The sequence below is a fragment of the Ascaphus truei genome, chromosome 15, assembly GCF_040206685.1.
Source record: "Ascaphus truei isolate aAscTru1 chromosome 15, aAscTru1.hap1, whole genome shotgun sequence".
Classification (NCBI taxonomy): domain Eukaryota; kingdom Metazoa; phylum Chordata; class Amphibia; order Anura; family Ascaphidae; genus Ascaphus; species Ascaphus truei.
In genome coordinates this window covers 45,951,282-45,973,075 of record NC_134497.1, presented here as the reverse complement: position 1 = coordinate 45,973,075, position 21,794 = coordinate 45,951,282, and the positions used below count along the sequence as shown (strand labels likewise).

The 21,794-nt window shown below is 45.1% G+C and overlaps 2 protein-coding genes across 2 annotated transcripts in view; one reads left to right on the top strand and one right to left on the bottom strand.

The window, feature by feature from the left end:
* LOC142466893 (uncharacterized) overlaps nucleotides 1-21,794 on the top strand; it is a 659,285-nt gene that overhangs the window by 46,689 nt on the left and 590,802 nt on the right.
* Nucleotides 17,586-21,794, bottom strand: part of LOC142466900 (uncharacterized) — a 36,509-nt gene continuing 32,300 nt past the window's right edge. The window contains 2 exon segments of the mRNA XM_075572495.1: nucleotides 17,586-18,563; nucleotides 18,565-18,971. Of these exon segments, the coding sequence (XP_075428610.1) occupies nucleotides 17,714-18,563; nucleotides 18,565-18,821 (1,107 nt within the window). The 5' untranslated portion in view covers nucleotides 18,822-18,971 and the 3' untranslated portion in view covers nucleotides 17,586-17,713.

Below are 21,794 nucleotides of genomic sequence, written 5' to 3'. Positions count from 1 at the left end.
TATGTTTTAGCTTCAAAAGGAGGGGTATGTGTCCTAATTGAGAAACAATGTTGTGTTTTTATTCCAGATCAGTGTAGCAATGTGCGGCATGAACTAGATAAAATAGAAGGGATTCAAAAGAGGCTTAGAAAGGAAGATGGGATGGAATGGGACCCTCTGGGGTTAGGTGAATGGCTTAAATCACTTGGAGCAAAATTTTCGAATGTTTTGGTGTGTTTGGGGGTGTTACTTGTTGTCATATATGTGGGTGTCACGTGTTGCAAAGATATGATCCACAAATGCGCGACCCCCTCCCCCAATCTGATGCCACTCTTTACAGATGCCAGAAACAGCAGTCCCTTGAAGAAAGAAGATGCCGATCACAGTTATTCATCAAAAGACATATTGGCCGCAGCGCCTTACGAGACTATGACAGTGAAGGGCACGCGCCCTTGTCCTCTGAGTTATCCCTGGACTATCATCATAAACTTAATTCTCAAAAGCTATGTTTTAAGAATAAAAAAGGAGGGAGTGACAAAGTGAGAATTTGACGTAAGGGGGGGTCCGACATAACAGCACTGGGATCTAAGCAACCATTTTAAGTCAGCATCCATTTTAGGTATTGTCTGTATGAAAGTTGGTATGGACGTTAGTTTAAAATACATTTTTTTCTGCTGAAGTTCCAATTGATATTGAGCGGATCACTTAAGCCACAAGACCTTGAGCAGAAGAGGAAAGTGCCAATGTTATGAAAATATGAGACAGATAGGCACTTTCTTGCATTCCGAGGGGGGGGTGAAGTTCTGTATGTAGAGAAAAGGTCAACGGCTTGTATAAGGAATATTGCTGAATCATTTCATTTAGGCATCCCATAATAATGCTTTAACTCAATGTGTTCATGTTCATATTTTGTTTACGTAGTGACGACACGCAACCTTGTATAGGGGGCGTGGGTTTAGTATTTTGTGTATAAATAAGGCCTGTATGCCACCATGTCGTTGGGAGGGTTTTATTTTGAAACTCTCCTCTGCATGTGCACCGCACAAAGCAATAAACTTTTCTGTCATTCTGCAAAACATATCCTCAGACTTGTGTTTTTATTCACAACTTTCACTCATATATCCAGGAAAATCTTAAGAAAGGGTTCATCCTGAATTCTACCTCCCCCGCCGGGGCAGGCTTCTTCTTCGTGAAAAAGAAGGATGGCTCTTAAGACCCTGTATCGACTTCCGTGGGCTAAACAAGATTACGGTAAAAAAACGGTACCCCCTTCCTCTGATTTCAGAACTCTTCGACCGTCTACAAGGAGCCTCTATTTTCTCACAGAGAAAAGGAAACCTAGTGTACAAGCACTCTATCACAGCTGAATGTATAGTGAATGTGTTAAAATACTTTATTTGTACCAATAAATAAAAAAAGGGGGTTTAAAATAAGATGTGTATTAAACAGTACGTGACTGTCATTAGTAACGTAACTCTGGTAAGTTAAGTTGATGAACCATATGGAGATCCCTAATAGATGTTCAGGATCTATTGTTATTATATAGCTACCTATAAATATAGGAATGGGGCCGTCACGGGGCCACTGTTTAGAAACCGTCCTGTCCCCATAGGGACCGGATCAGAACATGTAGTAATTACTTACAATAATGCGTTAGTGATCTGTGGCAAGGGTGCGATAGTAGTTACAATCACTGTGACCACCCAATAAGTTCGTACAAAATCAGTGGATGACCTCCCTGACTGTATGGCAAGTGATAGGATTGTGCTGATAGCAATGGAGGCAAACCCATGTAAGAGTTTCTTCCCCACACCCCCACTAGCCTATGGGGTGGTATAATATGCACTTTGAGATGTGTTTGTATCCCTCTCAATGTGTTTATTACGTTATTACAGCCAGATGAGTATTATTCTGTGCTCCGGCTGAGGCTCATGTAGGGGATAATACATGGTACCCCATAAAAAGATGATCTCCTGTATAGTGGATACTCCTGCAGGGTTAGACCCTCATACCACTCACCCAAGGAGGGTAACTAACTTATGGAGAACATACACTACAACATTCATAACCAAATAGTAAACCTGAGTGAGGCACTCAATAGAACCTAATGGGAGGGGGTTGTAGCGCATCGTACACAGAGAACACTAAGTGTGGTAGTATAATAATTAGTACATGAATAATACTCGTGCTCCGAAGTGAGATGCGTTCCTGTCCTGGAGCCTCCCGAGTGAACAGCCGAAACCGAGCCGGTTATAACCACGGAAAGGCAGGTATCATGCACAGCGGTACATGCAAACCCGCAGTACACACATCCCCCCCCAAAAAACCTTAGTAACACTGATTAATAGATACATTATTATTGACCTCTGTGTGAAGCTAGGCATAAGGCGCCGTGACTGATAGAATGCAATCACCACGTGATTACTGCTGCCTCCTACTTAGCTTCCTCCGTGTATTTGTATTATGGTGATTCTGCGGGTCATATTTTCTTACCGCAGGATCCTCTGGTTTTATAGGGCTGTTTCATAAGCCCACTGTTTAGTTAGGCATACCCTCGAGCTTATCAGCGCTGATATATGAATGATCAGCGCTGATATAGGGGACTATGCGCTGTGGTCTCACATGTGATCCACTAAGATTCAGATCTTCCTTATCCCTGAGTATTTGCTGTCTCGGCACCAATAGAGAATCCTTTTTTGGCAGCTCACAACCACCACCACCACGACTCAAAGCTAGTGTCAGCTCTGTGCACCTCCTCAAAGTGCATGTGCAGCTATACTTACACGTAGACACTTTTGTCCGGGTGCAGGGGTCTGTGTGGATACCGGATGCCGGTTTGCCCGCCGCACAGCACACTGTGGGAGTGAGAGGATAGCTCTATCAGCTGTTAGGCAAATTCCCCTGCTCAGACCTCTCTGCGCTCCTAACAGGATCGCTCACACTAGCCTGCTAGGTCACGTGGTGATTGCATTCTATCAGTCATGGCGCCTTATGCCTAGCTTCACACAGAGGTCAATAATAATGTATCTATTAATCAGTGTTACTAAGGTTTTTTTGGGGGGGATGTATGTACTGCGGGTTTGCATGTACCACTGTGCATGATACCTGCCTTTCCGTGGTTATAACCGGCTCGGTTTCGGCTGTTCACTCGGGAGGCTCCAGGACAGGAACGCATCTCACTTCGGAGCACGAGTATTATTCATGTACTAATTATTATACTACCACACTTAGTGTGCTCTGTGTACGATGCGCTACAACCCCCTCCCATTAGGTTCTATTGAGTGCCTCACTCAGGTTTACTATTTGGTTATGAATGTTGTAGTGTATGTTCTCCATAAGTTAGTTACCCTCCTTGGGTGAGTGGTATGAGGGTCTAACCCTGCAGGAGTATCCACTATACAGGAGATCATCTTTATATGGGGTACCATGTATTATCCCCTACATGAGCCTCAGCCGGAGCACAGAATAATACTCATCTGGCTGTAATAACGTAATAAACACATTGAGAGGGATACAAACTCATCTCAAAGTGCATATTATACCACCCCATAGGCTAGTGGGGGTGTGGGGAAGAAACTCTTACATGGGTTTGCCTCCATTGCTATCAGCACAATCCTATCACTTGCCATACAGTCAGGGAGGTCATCCACTGATTTTGTACGTAATTATTGGGTGGTCACAGTGATTGTAACTACTATCGCACATTTGCCACAGATCACTAACGCATTATTGTAAGTAATTACTACATGTTCTGATCCGGTCCCTATGGGGACAGGACGGTATCTAAACAGTGGCCCCGTGACGGCCCCATTCCTATATTTATAGGTAGCTATATAATAGCAATAGATCCTGAACATCTATTAGGGATCTCCATACGGTTCATCAACTTAACTTACCAGAGTTACGTTACTAATGACAGTCACGTACTGTTTAATACACATCTTATTTTAAACCCCCTTTTTTTATTTATTTGTACAAATAAAGTATTTTAACACATTCACTATACATTCAGCTGTGATAGAGTGCTTGTACACTAGGTTTCCTTTTATCTGTGATATAATCTTGTCTATACCTAGTTAGCACCTCACATTGGTTCATTGCTTAGCTGTGCGGGTGTTCCCTGTATATATAGCCTCTATTTTCTCCAAACTCGATTTAAGAGGAGCCTACAATCTTATTCGAATATGAGACGGGGACGAATGGAAAACCGCGTTCGGGACATTATGAGTACTTAGTGATGCCATTCGGCCTATGCAATGCCCCTGCTGTTTTCCAAGAATTCATGAACGATATCTTCCGGGACATTTTGGGTATGTTCGTCATTGTATATTTGTCGACATCCTCATTTTCTCCAAAAGCTTGGAGGAGCACATTCGCCATACCAAGTTGGTTCTCTCTCGGCTTCGTGCTAATCGCATCTACGCAAAAATGGAGAAATGTCTGTTCCATCAATCCTCCACAGCCTTCTTAGGCTATATAATTTCTGACAAAGGCTTTACTATGGACCCTGAGAAATTGAAGCCTGTACTCGATTGGCCGTTGCCGAATTCTCTCAAGGCCGTACAGAGCTTCCTTGGCTTTGCTAATTACTATAGGAAATTCATCCGTAACTTTTTTACTATTGCTCTACCCATCACTGCTCTGACCAAAAAAAGGTGCTGATCCAACTGTTTGGTCGTGTTTAGAAAAATACCTGGGCGCTAACTCAAAGAAATTGTATGACTTGACTGATCAGAATGATAATAAAAGGGAAAAGTGTAATACGGCATTATGAAATTCACGTGTTCTCTTGTTGTGCCCTCTTATGACTCGAACCCCAGCAGGATCTATCCAGGACCCTTAACGAAAATGGAACACAAAAGGAATGGGGGAGCACAAAATGAGGGTGGGGTAAGTGTTTCTGGACCAGTGACCAGCTTGATGAAATCACCTTAAGTGGTGCATAGGTTGGTGAGTGCACTGATCTGGGAAATGGTATAATACTATATGAATAAAGAATATATCACTTACACGGCCTTGTGTAAATGTTATTACATCAAGGTATCTTTACTCTCCGTCGATTTCTTGTAGTCTGGTTTTTCTTCTCCTGTTCTCCTTTTTGTCGTCTCGTGTTTGAGTATCCTGTGATGTGAGTTACTGCAAACTTTGTGTCTTCCTTCTAGAGGTCTCCCTCTCACAGAAAAGAAATGATTTAGTTTATGCAATAAATAAAATCAAACAAGCATATGATCCTGGAAGCGTAGGGATAGTGAGAAATCTAATAAAAGTATAATGATCACCAATCACTCACACGGGCTAGTGTGAGTGTTCTCACATAACAGTATCTTGATTCCACCTCTTCCAAGTCTCTGGAGTTTAAGTGTCAGAGAATCCCAGAGGAGTGCAATACAAATGGTATTCAAACAATCACATTAATTAAAGCATGGATAGTCGCCCAGCATAATGTGGGTGGTGGAGTGGGTGTAGTTTATATATAGTAGCCAGCCTATCCCTATCTTGCTGCAATTCAATTAGCTTCACTTGTGCCTCTAAGTTCGCAGACATCTTGTTTGTTGCGCACGCATTCGTTGATGCGTTGCGCGCGCATCCTCTCTTATGCGACGGCTCACAGTAATGTAAATCCTTAGTACTACTCAGATGTAAGCTGCGCACGCATCTGAGAGTTAGTATCGCATGATTTGCTGTGTGTTGTATGCCAGTTAATGGCAAAAGTAATTACAACAGCTCAATGGCTGATCCCCATAATGGGTGAATCCAATTTGGAAGATCAATGTCCAAAACCATAAAGAATGGGTTAAACGGAGTGAATTTATATGAACGGCTTAACAAACTGTTATTGAACTATAGTGTAATTCTAATAATTAAATTAAAAGTGACAGACATATGTCTGAAATTACGTGAGATAGGTAAAATGAGTTTTAATGTGAACAATTTGACTTAACTTTTGTTGAACTATCTTGTGAATTCGACCTTGTGAAAATATAAGTGCAATATAGCGCTCGTGTGACAAATGGGATCAAATAATTATATACATGTGACAATGTATGAACCTGTGATAAAAAGTCCAAAAGATAGTCCTGGAGCTGCCCAAAAGGTTTTTCTGGTCTCTCCCAACCAGATATGGATGTAAAGATGGAAAGAACCTCCTGTGGCGCTGAGGCAAGGGTAAGGATGTGGTCGTGGATAAAGTTCTTCTCTTTAGGCAATTACCTCAAGAAAGGAAAACAAGACATACAAAAAACACTGCAATAGTGCATTACCTGGGGACAAAATGGATTGATTAAACAGAGCAATTTAATATAAAACAATTAGACAAAAAAATAATAAAATAACATACATATTATCAATATAAAACTTTCATGTGCTGCTGCACTTTGATGATGGAACTTGCTCCGCCGTGATAAAAATTGAAATCCTACTCACCGAAGGTGACTAGGACATGCACATTTGTTTTATGGTTTTTCGCTGGTGTGTACAATTTATTTCGTTCCCTTATCCCAGTGAGTGTTGTCTTAAGTGTATTCTGCAGATGTCGTGTGTTTGTCTATTAAGGAAATAAATCACAATTTATTTTGCAACTTGTTCTGTTCAATCAAGTACCCAGAAATATAAATGTGTTGATAAAAGTTGGTGTCATCGTGACAGGCTTTTAAAAAACTGGTGGCAGCTGGTGGGATACTGATTGAACCTATATTGCAGTTTCCTGCGGGCTCTGTAATATAGTGAGGACCTTGTAGCTTGCGAACTCCACAGACAAGTAGCAACTGACACACACTTCTAAAGAGCACGAGAGACTTCAATGTTACCTTCACCCAAACCCCGAAGGCACCATGAGCGATCGCTCAGGAAGGTTCAGGTCATGGACCAGAGAGAAAGTCGTGGAGAAATGTGCGGGGTATGGCTTACCGACAGATGGGCGGTCGAAGGCACAACTGGAGGAGGATTTGGAGCATCATGAGGACCGCAGGGTCCTACCAGAGGGGCAAGTCCCCGTAGCTGCTGTGTTGGCAGACGCTATTCAGCCCGGAGTGCAGGAGGTCCCTCCAGCTTCGGGGCTGCAAGGACATGAGGAGAGTGCTAGTGACCCCCGGTCGTGGGTGGTTTGGCGCCAGGGGTTGCGGACGAGGTAGCAGCTGCGGCTGCCGAGTGTGCCGTCCCTGGGCTCACTGCACTTCTGGCTACATGGGGAATGGGTGTTAGCCCTGCGGAGTGGGTACAGCTCCTGACACCAGTGCTCGGAAGAACCCACAACTCCTACCTTGAAAACGGGGAACAAGGTCTTTCCCGGGCGGATCATCACAGCTTCAGCAAGTTCGTGGATGGCACAGATGACCTCGATGCGTTCCTGAATGACTTTGAGACGCAGTGTTCCCGGTTCTGAATTCCAAGGAGGGACTGGGTGGTCAGACTGCGACCACTGTTATCTGGCAAAGCCAAACGGACTGTGATGGGTATTCCACGCGTGGATGCCGATGACTACGGTCATGTGAAAAGCAAGCTGCTAACCCAGTATGCCCTGACCCCAGAATCTTACAGGGGCAAGTTCCGGACGGGGGTAGTACTCCCCGGAGAGTCATACAGTACCTATGCCGGTAGGATGGCTTTGCACGGGACTCAGTGGGTGGAGGGGAATGGGGTTACAAAATTCCATACCTTGCTGGACTTATTCTTTCAAGAGCAGCTGCTCCAGCAGCTTTCCCACAGATGTGAGGGGATGGGTCTATGACCATAAACCTCAGACCTATGAGGATGCAGTGAAAATGGCAGATGAGTATGTAGCCAGCCGAGTTGCAATGAAGGACCCTGTAGCATCCAAAGGAGCGGGCCGTGCTGCCCAGGGCACTAAGACTACCCCTCCGTGGACACACCAGCCTGCGACAGCAAACAGCGCACCCAAGGCTGCAGAGTTCAGGCATGAGAGGCGGTGTAAATCCTGCAATAAAGTTGGACATCTCAGGCCAGATTGTCCGGACCGGAACCGGTCCAAGGGACCCCATCAGGGGCAACGCTCACCAGCTGAGAGGCTGGTCGCCCGTGTGCGACTGGCACACACAGAGGAGCCAAGTACAGCCGTGGAACAAGCCCACAGAGGGATGCCCAGCGGAGAGACTGCACTTGCCACCTCGGGACCAGCAGCGGAGAGCGCAGGACATCAGGTTGCTCCAGTCGGGATGCAGCCCAACGATGTCCGGCAGAAGCATCTACGGAAGGTGACTATCGGAGACCGGCAGGCGGACGGCTTGCTAGACTCCAGTGCCACCGTGACTCTGGTTCGCCCTGATATGGTGCGGCCAGAGGATTTGCTCCCGGGTAACGGGATGCAAGTGACCATGCCAGGCGGAGGACCGCGGTCACTCCAGGTTACCCGGTTCTTTTTGGACTGGGGTGCCGGACGTGGCATGAGGGAGGTGGAGGTTTTGCCTGGGTTAGATGCCGAGGTCTTTCTGGGTAATGACCTAGGACACGTTATCTGTATTTTTACCACTGAGCTGGCGCCTATTGCAGCGATCACCAGGAGCCAGTCCGCAAGGATCGCAGCAGAACAAGCCCGTCCCCCTGCATTTGGGACCTACCGTTCCAGTAGTCTCTGCAGAGACCAGACAGGTAAGCCAGACTCAATCGCTTTCTGATACTGACTTACTGTTCCCTGTACCTGTTCCCTGTCCCCCTGACTCAGATGTGACTGGGTGTGGCCAGAGTTAGGTGCCCAGTTTAGGGATGCGGTGCGATCTGATCCCAGCTTGGTGGGCATGAGACTGCGGGCGTCCGAGTCTAAACCAAGCAAGGTGTTTGATTACTTCTTGTGGCACTGCGAGCTCCTATATAGAGAGCAAGGGACCACCGGGTTAGATGAGGTATGGACGGGAAAAAGACAGCTAGTGGTACCCCGGGAGTATAGGCAGCAGTTGTTGGGGGTAGCCCACTCCATTCCACTAGCAGGGCATCAGGGGGTCGCTTGGACACGAGCCCGGCTGTTGCAGCGTTACTACTGGCCGGGGGCATCCAGTGAGGCGGCAGAGTTCTGCCGATCCTGTGACGCCTGCCAGCGAGTAGGTAAGGCGGGTGACCGTGTGAAGGCACCCCTGAACCCGTTACCGGTAATAGGGGAACCCTTTCAGCGGGTAGCTATGGACCTCGTGGGACCCCTCATGGTTCCCAGCTGGTCAGGAAAGCGCTACATTCTCACGGTGGTGGATTTTGCCACGGTATCCTATGGCGGTAGCGCTTGCCAGTGTTGATGCTAGGGCAGTAGCTAAAGCTCTGTTAGCTATTTTTTCTAGGGTAGGTTTCCCTAGTGAGATCCTAACCGATCAGGGGTCGCAGTTCATGAGTGAATTGCTCCAGTGTCTCTGGGATGCGTGCGGAGTGAAGCACCAGTGCACGACCCCTTACCACCCCCAAACCAACGGACTATGTGAGAGGTTCAATGGTACCCTGAAGCAGATGCTGCGAACATTTATGAGGCAGAGGGAAAAGACTGGGAGATTCACCTGCAGCACTTGCTGTTTGCATACCGAGAGGTACCGCAAGAATCTACAGGCTTCTCTCCCTTTGAGCTACTGTATGGACGCAGGGTATGGGGACCTCTGGACCTATTAAGTGAGGGATTGGAAGGGGAGACTACCACTACTGATGCTTCTGTGCTTCAGAATGTGATAGATCTCAGAGACCGGTTAGAGATGCTCATGGGGTTGGCACAGGACAACCTTAGGGCTGCTCAGACCAAGCAGAAGACTTGGTATGATCAGAATGCCCGTAGCAGAGAGTTCATCCCAGGACAGCAGGTACTTGTTCTCAAGCCCATTCAGGAGAACAAATTAATGGCTGCCTGGTCGGGACCGTATCCGGTACTGCGAAAAATGAACGAGTGCAACTATGTTGTACAGGTAGATGCTGAGACAGGGAGAAATAAGACTTATCACATCAACATGCTGAAGGAGTACATAGCACCGAGAGTGGCGTCGGGGCTGGCCATTTGCAGCCCACCGATGGGGGATCCGGCGAGCAAGGCTCTGCCTGATCTCCTGGGGGAGGCTAGGCAGGGGGGTACCATAGAGCAGGTGGAGATACGGGCTCCGCTGAATGTCAGGCAGAGAGCAGAAGACAGGGCTATGCTAGAGAAGTATAGGGCTCTGTTCTCAGACAAGCCAGGGAAGACACACATTGCAGAACACCCAGTGCTGACAGGGGATCTGAGACCTCTGCATAAGCACGCTTATAGAGTGTCAGCAGAGGTGAAGGGCAGTATAGAGAGGGAGGTAGAAGAGATGCTGGCCCTAGGGATAATTGTACCGTCCCAGAGCCCTTGGGCTTGTCCGGTAGTCCTGGTGCCTAAGAAGGACGGAACCACCCGGTTCTGTGTGGACTACCGGCAGCTCAATGCGGGCACGGTGTCAGATGCCTACCCCATGCCCCGCATGGATGAGTTGTTAGATGAACTCACGGGGGCAAGGTATCTGACGACTATGGATCTCAGTAAGGGGTACTGGCAGATTCCTTTGACCCAGGAGGCTAGAGAGAAGTCTGCATTTATTACCCCAAGTGGCCTCTATGAATTTCTAGTGATGCCATTCGGCATGAAAAATGCACCGGCTACCTTTCAACGTCTGGTCAATCGCTTGCTGGAGGGTATGCAAGGGTTTGCAAGGGCATACCTGGACGACATTGCGGTCTTTAGTAATTCGTGGGACTCACACTTAGTGCATGTAGCTGCGGTGCTAGCCAGGATTAGGGAAGCGGGACTCACGTTGAAACCCAAGTTCTTAGTAGGGATGGCCGAAGTACTATACCTAGGGCACAGGGAGGGTGGCAGGCATCTTAAGCCAGAACCAGCTAAGGTGGAAGCTATAGTGCAGTGGCCCGTTTCCAAAACCAAGAAGCAAGTCATGGCTTTCCTAGGCACCGCAGGCTACTACAGAAAGTTTGTCCCTCAGTATAGCGCCATTGCCAAACCCCTGACTGACTTGACCCAGAAGCGACAGTCTGTGCTGGTAGTCTGGTCTCCTGCCTGTGAGGTCTCGTTTCAGGCATTAAAGACTGCACTAGCCAGCGCTCCTATACTTGCCGCTTCAGACTGGTGCAGACTGATGCCTCGGACTTTGGCATTGGGGCTGTATTCAGCCAAGTGGGGGAGGAGGGCTTTGAGCACCCAGTAGTATATCTAAGCCGCAAGCTGCTGCCCAGAGAGGTGGAATATGCCACCATTGAGAAGGAGCGTCTGGCCATAGTGTGGGCTCTAAAGTTACAGCCTTATTTGTATGGCAGACATTTCACGGTAATAACTGACCACAATCCTTTGAGTTGGTTACAGAGGGTGTCGGGGGAAAATGCTAAACTTTTGCGCTGGAGTCTTGACTTACAGGAGTGGAACTTCACCATCCAGCACAAGAAGGGAAGTGAGCATGGTAATGCTGATGGCCTTTCCCGCCAGGACAGCCCTCAGGACTTACTAACTTCAAGAGCTGGCAGCTCAGCCCAGCCACCGGACGGGGTGGTCAGGGCAGTCCTTGCGTCTTGAGTGGGGGAGGTGTGATGGGGAGGAAGGGGTTAATACCTGATTTGCTATGCATTACTGTGTTTGCCCTGTCCCAGCCATTTTTATTTCCCATTTGCAGGCCATTCCCTGGCTGCGAGGGTAAAAGACAAGATGCATTGCTTGCCATACATACCCTCTAACCGACACATGATGGCAGTCTAGAAGCCGGCATTTCAATGAGAAATACTAATTCTAGAACGAAAGCACCCAGAAACCTGATTTTTGAGATGCAAATACAGTATAAAAATGATATTTATGTGCATGTAGTGGTTCAGTTATAACACAAACGTAACATGTTGTTTAATAAAGTGGGTAAAAACTCCAGATCTTAAATGTAAGACAGGAGCTATTTCTTGTAAGTCCAAGCAGGAATTCCGTGGACATCCAGCTGTGATATGGGTGAATGAGCTTCGGTATTTTTATGATGGATCCACGCCTGCTGGGACCCGCGGACTCCTGCGGGGACCCTGGGACACCCGTGGGGATCACCCGTGGGGTAAGCCAGGTACACACGCCGGCCTGTTGTAGGGATTGTGTGCCTGCAAAAATGTAAACAAAGACATTTTTCTAAGTCCTGATCCTTTTGCGCCTGCCTTGGGCTGGTGTGTTTTTTCAAGCGCGTTTTTAAAGAACGATTTCTTAGCGTAGCTTAGAGAATCGTGCAGACTGGCAGAAATCAGCGTATTTAGCTGATCGTACGTGTTTGGCTTGACTTAGAAAAATTTCTGCAAAAAATCCTGTTTAAGAGCGTAAAGTGCCTGTTAGCGCTGCTCTGTGAATCGCGCTGAGCGCAATATCACGTTCTAAAAGCACTTTGCACTCTTAAAGCCACTTTATGGAGCTTTGTGCATAGACCCCCAAGTGTGTACTTAGTTTTTCACACATGGCTTCTCCATTTTGGCTTTATTTTTGTTAAATAAATCACGACACGGTGTAATATGTTATGTGTTGTTGTTCATCTGAGGTTGTATTTACCTAATTTTTAGACCTGTTAAGGAACATGATGATTGTTATTATGTCCTGATATGTAAACCCATAGAATTCAAAGAGGGTTTACTATCTTTTTCACACAACTGTATATATGTACTTTCAACACGATTTTTTTTTTATGCACAATTTGGGTGTTTTAACATTTTGTTTTCAGCGTGTTCCTTTCTTACAGCGATGTCTAGATCAGTTCCGGCAGCTGAAGTACTGTTTCAGGCTCTTTGGCAGCAGCGTATATATGTCAGAAGCAGGATCGGGAGGACTTGTTTATACCTTCTACCCATGCGCATTGAATCCAAGATGGCTGCCGCGTCTCAGCGAATGCCTAGCAACGTTGGATTTCAGCTAAGCAGAGCGCAAGCAGTAAACAGAAGGGAACTGTTCACTGCGCATGCGCCTAGAGTCCTCAGCTCCAGACGTCTGCATACCGGAATCTAGGAGGCTAGAAACACATTCCAAAGTGTCTGCAGGAACAGAGGTTGGGCGGGCTTTTGCCAGGTTCAATAATTTAATTAATTACATAATTGGTTGCAATTAAGAGCCATTAGCCACACCTGACATGTAGGGCATTTGTGTATTACACTGTCTTTCACTCACTACACCACCTTGAGAAAGGTCCCATTTTTGGGAACAAAACGTCAGTTTTTAGTGTAATTTCGTTTCAATACAAAACTCTTTCACCTGACTTAACTGAGTGCTGTTCCTGATTTCGCGTAAAAACGGTATCGTACCAGACAGCGAAAGAGAGAGATCTGCCTGGTAACACACAGCTCACTTTGAACGAGGTGCTTCCAGTCCCGTGCCCCCACTCCCCCAGTGCCGTGCTCCCCCAGCTAAATGCTTTTCCTTCTGGGTTAGAGTTACAAATACAAAATAAAGTTGGGGGTGTGTCTCCTTGATTCTGACCATAGATTTTGGCCTCAGATTCCGATATGAACACCTCCCTCAGCCTGGCAATGTGCTTGTTGGGAGGTAACGCCAGCGCATGTATAACAGGAATCTCTGCCATAGAGGTGTGCAAGTGTAACCCTCAGTGGGAAAGGTCCCTGTGTGAGGTAGCACCACTTGTTACATCATTACTGCATATGTATATGTCATTAATAAAGGGACACTTAACCCCCTCAAGTGCATTTTCATTTCAACATATAACCTGTGAAATTGATGGTCAACTCTTGCTGCTCTCTAGAGATATTAAAGGAACATGGCAGTATGTAAAGGCGGCTGCATTAATGTCCCTCACTGGGGACGTTAGTCAGTGTCTCTGTCCTCCACTTCAGTATTCACAGGACACTCTAGGACATTTGGTTGCGGCCATTTCACCTCAACTCTTCCCACCGCTGGCCACTTTGCTGTTAAGGTAAGTAAGTGAGAAAAGAAATAAAGTGCGCAGCTACTAAAACGTGACGTGGTTGATAGTGACAATAAAGTGAATTGAATAACTTAACTTAAATGGAGCGTCTGCAGCTGCGATGAAGGGGGGGCTCAGGGACCCCCTAAAGCTAACAGATAAATACAAAAAAAGAGACACAGCGCACAACGCTCATAGTGCATTAAAGATATTTTTTACATAAACAATACATAGGTGAGTAATGTGCGTACGTTATTACTGCATTTGATGTACGCACATTACTCACCTATGTATTGTTTATGTAAAAAATATCTTTAATGCACTATGAGCGTTGTGCGCTGTGTCTCTTTTTTTGTATTTATCTGTTAAGGTAAGTGCCTAAACCGAATATAGAGAAAGAAAGAATCCCTTTAATGTGGCACTAGAGAGGTTCACCCTAATTAAAACTTAAATTTTTATTATATCTGATTAAAATAAATTGTTTGGAATAACCACATACAAAAAACAAACATACAATGATATTAAAAGACGGAGAGGTGTGATAGGGTGTTTAGTGGAGGTATGGTTATATATAAATACCTCTCTAATTAGTACTTAGTAGACCCTATAGTAAGGGTGATCACTATACTAGATAGGTATAGGTATATATCAGACCCCTCAACCAAAGCAATGGAAGGAGGTGAAGGCAGGTGAATATGCTTAACTGTTGGATATAAGGCTGAGTATATTGCTGGCTGAGTTGAAGCAGCCACTACTCACTGCACATGGTGTAATTTAATATACTGTTGTAAGCTCTATTGTGACAGGTCTAATGTGAGGCCAGCCACATTCACTGCAGATATATAATAGATCAACCCTAGGGTCTGAGTGCTCTTGCTGCCCACGAACGCAGTCTACGAAGCACTCAGACAGTATATAACACACACCTCACCGATGAGCCGACGTCACGTGACGGTGACGTCAGACGTACCCTACGTACGTTTCACCGTAACTGGCTTCATCGGGGGCGGGTTCCAGATGATTAGACTGTATTTTTATAGGGTCCTGTTGCTATGGTAGCAAATCACAGGGCTCCATTGATCATGCACTGACGCTCCCCCCCCTGTGTGTAGGGGAGGAGGCTGTATTCCTCTGGTGAGCCGGTTTACTATCCAATTGGCTGCTTGGGAAACCCCATAGCCAATCGCGCGGCTCACTGCTTTGTTGCTCCTCCTCCTGTGTGGGGGCCGGAGCTAGTAATGACTACAGACAGCATGAATGTAAACAGAAATGCGTGCAGGGTATGTATCCTGTTCCTAAGTCGTTCACATAATGGTCAAGGATCCCTTAAACCATATGAATGATTAAGTGCAGATATGTTGCCCAAAATGTTGGGGTCCTAAGTGCAGAGTTACTCATAAATACATATATACCTCTCTCCTTGTGTACATTGAAGGCTGCTATATCTCCAATGACCTATTGATCCATACAGTGAGGTAAGTATAGTTAGGTTGGATCTTTCATGCTAGAGATGTATTTCTATGGTAAATAAAGCAAATGTGATCTTAAGACTCTGTGTGGTTAATGTCTGTAAATTGCAGTGTTTACAGATTTTTTACAGAGACTTTGTCCAAAGCAGAAGATGGATATTGAACAATGGATGCTCATATATAGATAGGTGACCATAGGGGGTGGTGACATGGCATTACAGGGGTATGGTGATGGTGTTCTGGGGTGCTTCGTTGAACATCAATGTACATGTACTTCTGTATGATGTTATATAATTTTCTCACCTACTGGGAGGCTATTCTCCAGAGCCTTTTGCAGGGAAAATAGAAATACATATATGTATTGCACACCTTCCGCTTCTATGATGTTAGCTATACAGACAGATATAAAATATCTGTCTGGAGGGAAAGAAATACCCTTCTAGTTTATAGGCAGTGTGTTACTCATAGAAATGGGGTATACAGAAACCCCTCGTTAAGTCCTCCGGGGGCTAGGGTGGATAATGTAAAAATCCATCTGGATTCCTTCTGCAGGAGTTTTTTGTTCCAGTCCCCCCCCCTCTGTTGGTAGGAATAACCCTGTCAATACCCTGAAATACCAGTGATTTGACATCACCTTGATGATACTCCCTCACGTGTCTCGATACTGGGGTGTCTGCACTGTTTTTGATGGAGCTAATATGCTCTAGGATCCGGCGTCGGAATTCTCTGCCTGTTTTTCCTACATATTGTAGGTTACAACAACATGTGATGAGATACACAATTTTCATTGATTTGCAGTTAAAGAAACCCTGTGTGGTGTACTCCTTACCCTTGTTTGTATACGTTTTGCTAGTTCTTATGTACTGACATGCCTTACACGACCCACATTTGTATGTTCCCTGTGGTTTGGGTGGAAGCCATGTATTCGAGGAGACACTTTTGGGTTTGACAAAGTGACTGTGGACCAAAGTGTCCTTCAGATTTTTAGCTCGTCTGCCTACCAAAGTAGGTTTATCATTCAAAACCTCTTTGAGGTCTGGGTCCTGGATTAGTATATGCCAATATTTGGAGTAAATACTTTTGATACTCCCCCATTGTGCATTGTAAGTGCCAATGAAACGGACAATTTTCTTGTCCTCAGGCTTTGCTTTTACGTGCAGGAGGGATTCTCTCGGTGTCACGAGTGCCCTATGATAAGCCTTCTTGATGATTTTGTGGCTATATCCCCGTTGTAGGAATTTTTGGCTCATAGCCTCTGCATGTAGCTTAAAATCAGCTATCTCAGAGGATCCAATCAATGGAGCCCTGTGATTTGCTGCCATAGCAACAGGACCCTATAAAAATACAGTCTAATCATCTGGAACCCGCCCCCGATGAAGCCAGTTACGGTGAAACGTACGTAGGGTACGTCTGACGTCACCGTCACGTGACGTCGGCTCATCGGTGAGCTGTGTGTTATATACTGTCTGAGTGCTTCGTAGACTGCGTTCGTGGGCAGCAAGAGCACTCAGACCCTAGGGTTGATCTATTATATATCTGCAGTGAATGTGGCTGGCCTCACATTAGACCTGTCACAATAGAGCTTACAACAGTATATTAAGTTACACCATGTGCAGTGAGTAGTGGCTGCTTCAACTCAGCCAGCAATATACTCAGCCTTATATCCAACAGTTAAGCATATTCACCTGCCTTCACCTCCTTCCATTGCTTTGGTTGAGGGGTCTGATATATACCTATACCTATCTAGTATAGTGATCACCCTTACTATAGGGTCTACTAAGTACTAATTAGAGAGGTATTTATATATAACCATACCTCCACTAAACACCCTATCACACCTCTCCGTCTTTTAATATCATTGTATGTTTGTTTTTTGTATGTGGTTATTCCAAACAATTTATTTTAATCAGATATAATAAAAATTTAAGTTTTAATTAGGGTGAACCTCTCTAGTGCCACATTAAAGGGATTCTTTCTTTCTCTATATTCACTATGTGTACACTCCCTGTGAGCACCACCCTCCCCTAGCAATTGTTTGGATTAGATTCCCTCCTCAGCCTGAGCAGAGTTCACAATCTGCAGCTTCAAACTGCATGCAGATTTCTTTTCTGTTAAGTGCCTAAACCCCCTACCCTAAAATCCCTACCTCAAGCCCTTACTCTAAAACCCCCTACCCAAAACAGTCTGCGGCCAATGCTGGCGGCACATTGGTCACGCTGAAACTATTCTGATTCACAGCTAAGTGAGACTATAAACTGCTTCAGCATAATGGAGAACACACATTTTATTAGGATCAACAGCATGGAAATATAAAACATTAAGAACTTTTTCTTTCAAACTACAGTAAGAATGATACAAATAACCTGCATTAAAAAAGTTATAACATGCCTGGCTTTAGAGAAAGGTCTCTCCCTTGTGTGTCCTCTTGTGTATGTTCAGGTGGGATAACTGAATAAATCCCTTCCCACATTCACCACATACATGCGGTCTCTCCCCTGTGTGTGTCCTCTTGTGTGTGTTCAGGTTGGATGACACACTAAATCCCTTCCCACATTCACCACATACATGCGGTCTCCCCCCTGTGTGTGTCCTCTTGTGTGTGTTCAGGCTGGATGACACACTAAATCCCTTCCCGCATTCCCCACATACATACGGTCTCTCCCCTGTGTGCGTCCTCTTGTGTATGTTCAGGTGGGATAAGTCACGAAATCCCTTCCCGCATTCCCCACATACATGCGGTCTCTCCCCTGTGTGTGTCCTCTTGTGCGAGTTCAGGTGGGATAACTGACTAAAGTCCTTCCCGCAGTCCTCACACACATGCGGTCTCTCCCCTGTGTGTGTCCTCTTGTGCGTGTTCAGGCTGGATGACACACTAAATCCCTTCCCACATTCCCCACATACATGCGGTCTCTCTCCTGTGTGTGTCCTCTTGTGTGTGTCCAGGCTGGATGACACACTAAATCCCTTCCCACATTCCCCACATACATATGGTCTCTCCCCTGTGTGTGTCATCTTGTGTATGTTCAGGCTGGATAACCGACTACATCTCTTCCCACATTCACCACATACATGCGGTCTCTCCCCTGTGTGTATCCTCATGTGTCTGTCCAGGTGGGATAACTGACTAAATCCCTTCCCACATTCCCCACATACATGTGGCCTCTCCCCTGTGTGTATCCTCTTGTGTATGTTCAGGCTGGATAGCCGACTACATCCCTTCCCACATTCCCCACATAGATGCGGCATCTCCTGTGTGTATCCTCTTGTATATGTTCAGGCTGAATAACCGACTAAATCCCTTCCCACATTCCCCACATACATGCGGTCTCTCCCTGGTCTGTGTCCTTTTCGGTGGGTTTTGGTCCGATAACCAAGTCAGATTCTTCCCACTTTCTCCAAGACCTTTTCCAGTGGCAGCTGCTAATATATATCTTTTGGAATGAGAAGCAGTTACATTGTTTATTAATTGCCTTGATTGATTGAAAGATGCATTTTCTGTCATTTATTGGAATGTTGCAAGATTATTCTGTCCTCATCTTTTCCATATACTCATTTGGGTGTTGGAACTTCAGATATTTGAGGAGGTAATCCTGACTGCTAAAAGCAACCTTGCAGTGCTGGCATGGGTGGATTATTGGTGCTTTTCTTTGTACTAGACAAAATAAAAAAAGCCACTGTTACACAAACTGTCTTACAAAAGGTCATGGAGGAGAGGTAAGTTCGCATATCACAAAAAGTTGAGGATGAAAGTAAACTGTAGATGTACATTGTAAAAATGAAGTGTTTAGCACAACATGTGCAGCATTAGGGCAGGGGGAGCAGATGTAGTGGATCATATATTTAAAGTGGATCATAATATTTAACGATTTAAAAGGAAATCTCACTAGCTGCAAAACACCAATTAAAGTGTCAGAAATCTTTTCAACTCCTTTGATAGATAGTAAGTCGATAGTTTCAGTTGTGAAGGAATAATTAAAAACTGTTTGTACAATGAATAGAATACATGTCTCATTAGAAGCTCACATATCAGTCACCGGGTGTTCCCGTTACCGCACCATGTACCAGGTCTCTAATAGTTATAGGACGACCCAACTTTCTGCTATATCTCCATTGTTAAATCAGGAACCAAATGCCCAGTTATTGTATTTGACATCACTGATGTTATTCAGACTTAATTAAGCTATACCAGTATCATCCAGTGAATTCTAGAACAGTGTAATTTTTTAATACTGCTATGATCCTTTTTATTCGACAAAATCCCCGCATTTTTCCGAGATGTTTTCTCGAATGCTACGCACTTTGTCGGGTTCATGCCGCATTCATGTTGCATTCTCAGCCGCGGTTGATGTGTTTATTGAGAATGGTTCGGATTTAATAGGTTGCAATTCTTCGCGTGTCCGTCAGATGGCAGATATTCATGAATTGTAATGCGCATGCGCTTCAGTAATGTGTCGACTTGCAGGTGTTTCGTTTAAAAAAGATACCACAGTGGGCTATTGTAAAATGGCCTTAGGACTGAAGGGAGAGGTTACAATAATGTATCAATTTAGGCTTTTCATATTAAAGAAAGACAAACACCAGTTTAAGTTATTCTCCAGAGTCAGACCCGCCGCCATGAGTGTTCCAGTGCAGCCAGTGTTCCTAAAACCTGACAGAACATACGCTTATTTGATATGGGCCGCGATAAAAGCAACAGATAAGATGGCAACAGTTGTTCAAATTTATCAGTATTTTATCGAAAACTTTGACTTTTTTAAATTTTTGCCAGCTCCTCATGTGTGGAAGCGTGCAATAAGGAAAAAGTTATGTAGCGACCCGTTTTTATCATATTGATCCCCAATTTATTGGAGGGTATTGGTGTGTATCACCAAATTTTTCCCATATCTATGATGCAGACGTCAAAAGGTGAAAGGCCGAGTTAAAACCAACTAAGAAACGACAGTCGCTGGCAAGCAATGCGCCAGCACCGGCTTCCAATAACGGTCCGACCACGGTGTCCACGCACGGATACCTGCAGCCTGAGCCGGATTTCGCGTACAGTTTCGAGCAAGCTTGCATGTACCTAAGCGATTTCCAGCCTAATCAGCTGACTACAGGTGTAGTAGTCCTGCTGTAACCAGTCAAAGACACGTATGATCAACAATACTGGACTGGCAGTGGCCCAGCGCCGGCGCCAGCTGAATGGGAAATTCTATGGTGAGTAATGTTGCCTTATTTTATTCTTTTTTATTTTGGAAATATCAATATCAGTAAGATTCAAAAGTCAAGCGATTCTCTTGTAAGCAATATCATTGGCTGAGCGGCTTCTACCATTGGTGGAACGCTAGGCGCATGCTCATTGGAACCTTCTTGAAACGCATATGCTCGTCATCACATCGACGGTAGGCGCATGCGAACAGGAGACGCCCCCGAGAAAATTATTGGTGGGACTGACTGTGGGACGGACCATTACAGTAAAACTTTTACTTTTTCTTCCACAGAAAGAACAACTTTGTGGAAAACGGCAAATGGAGGGATAATATTGCTTTGTGCAACAATGCCCGCACATTGCTTAATCGGATTTAAAAAAAACAACGTTCCGGAGTCTACAGTGTAGTGGCCGTTGTTATTGATTAGGATAGAAAACCTGAAACAGTATGCTGATGTCAGACCACATACAATACTTTTTTTATATATATACTGTATAATAAATACGAAAAAATAAAAAGTATGCATTTATTCCACATGTATTCCAGTACAGCATGTATTGTTTTATACTGCCTGGACAGTACATTCTAGAAACACTGTTGTTATAGTAACAAAGGAGGCAATGGAACAATTTAAAACAAAGCAACATTTTCTTTTATTGGTGGAGTAAGTACAAAAACATATACAGTATTTACAAATAGTGAACAATGTAAAAACATTTTAAGTGCACAGCACTTCAAAATATTTGCATCAGGCAGGCAGGCAGGCACAAATGAATGTTTTTCTTTACTGTACACGCAGGACAGGCACAACTCCAGTCCTCGAGGGCTTCAAACTGGCCCGGTTTTCAGGATAACCTTTGAAAACCGGGTCTGTTTGCTGCCCTCGAGGACTGGAGTTGTGCATGTCCTGCGTGTACAGTAAATAAAAACATTCACAACAGCACAACAGTATGATCTTACCTGTTATTTAAAAAAATTCACACAAATGCATACCCCACAAGATTGTCCTTCCATGGCCGATGCCTTGCATGGCGCAACATGCCATTAATGCAGTCCCGAACGCCTTTCATTAAAGGATCTGTAATTGAAAAATAAACGCTTCAATTCCTCCAGAATGGTCTTTCTTAAATTGTCTGGAAGCGCCTTTTTTTCGCGATTTCCTTCGTAGTTCACTTTGAACGCCCAGTCGCAGTACATCAAGTAGGACACATGGTGCTTGAAAATTAACAAGGCATACTTGTGGGGTGCACCAGCACTATCACCCTATACTTCTCCCTGAGTGCCGG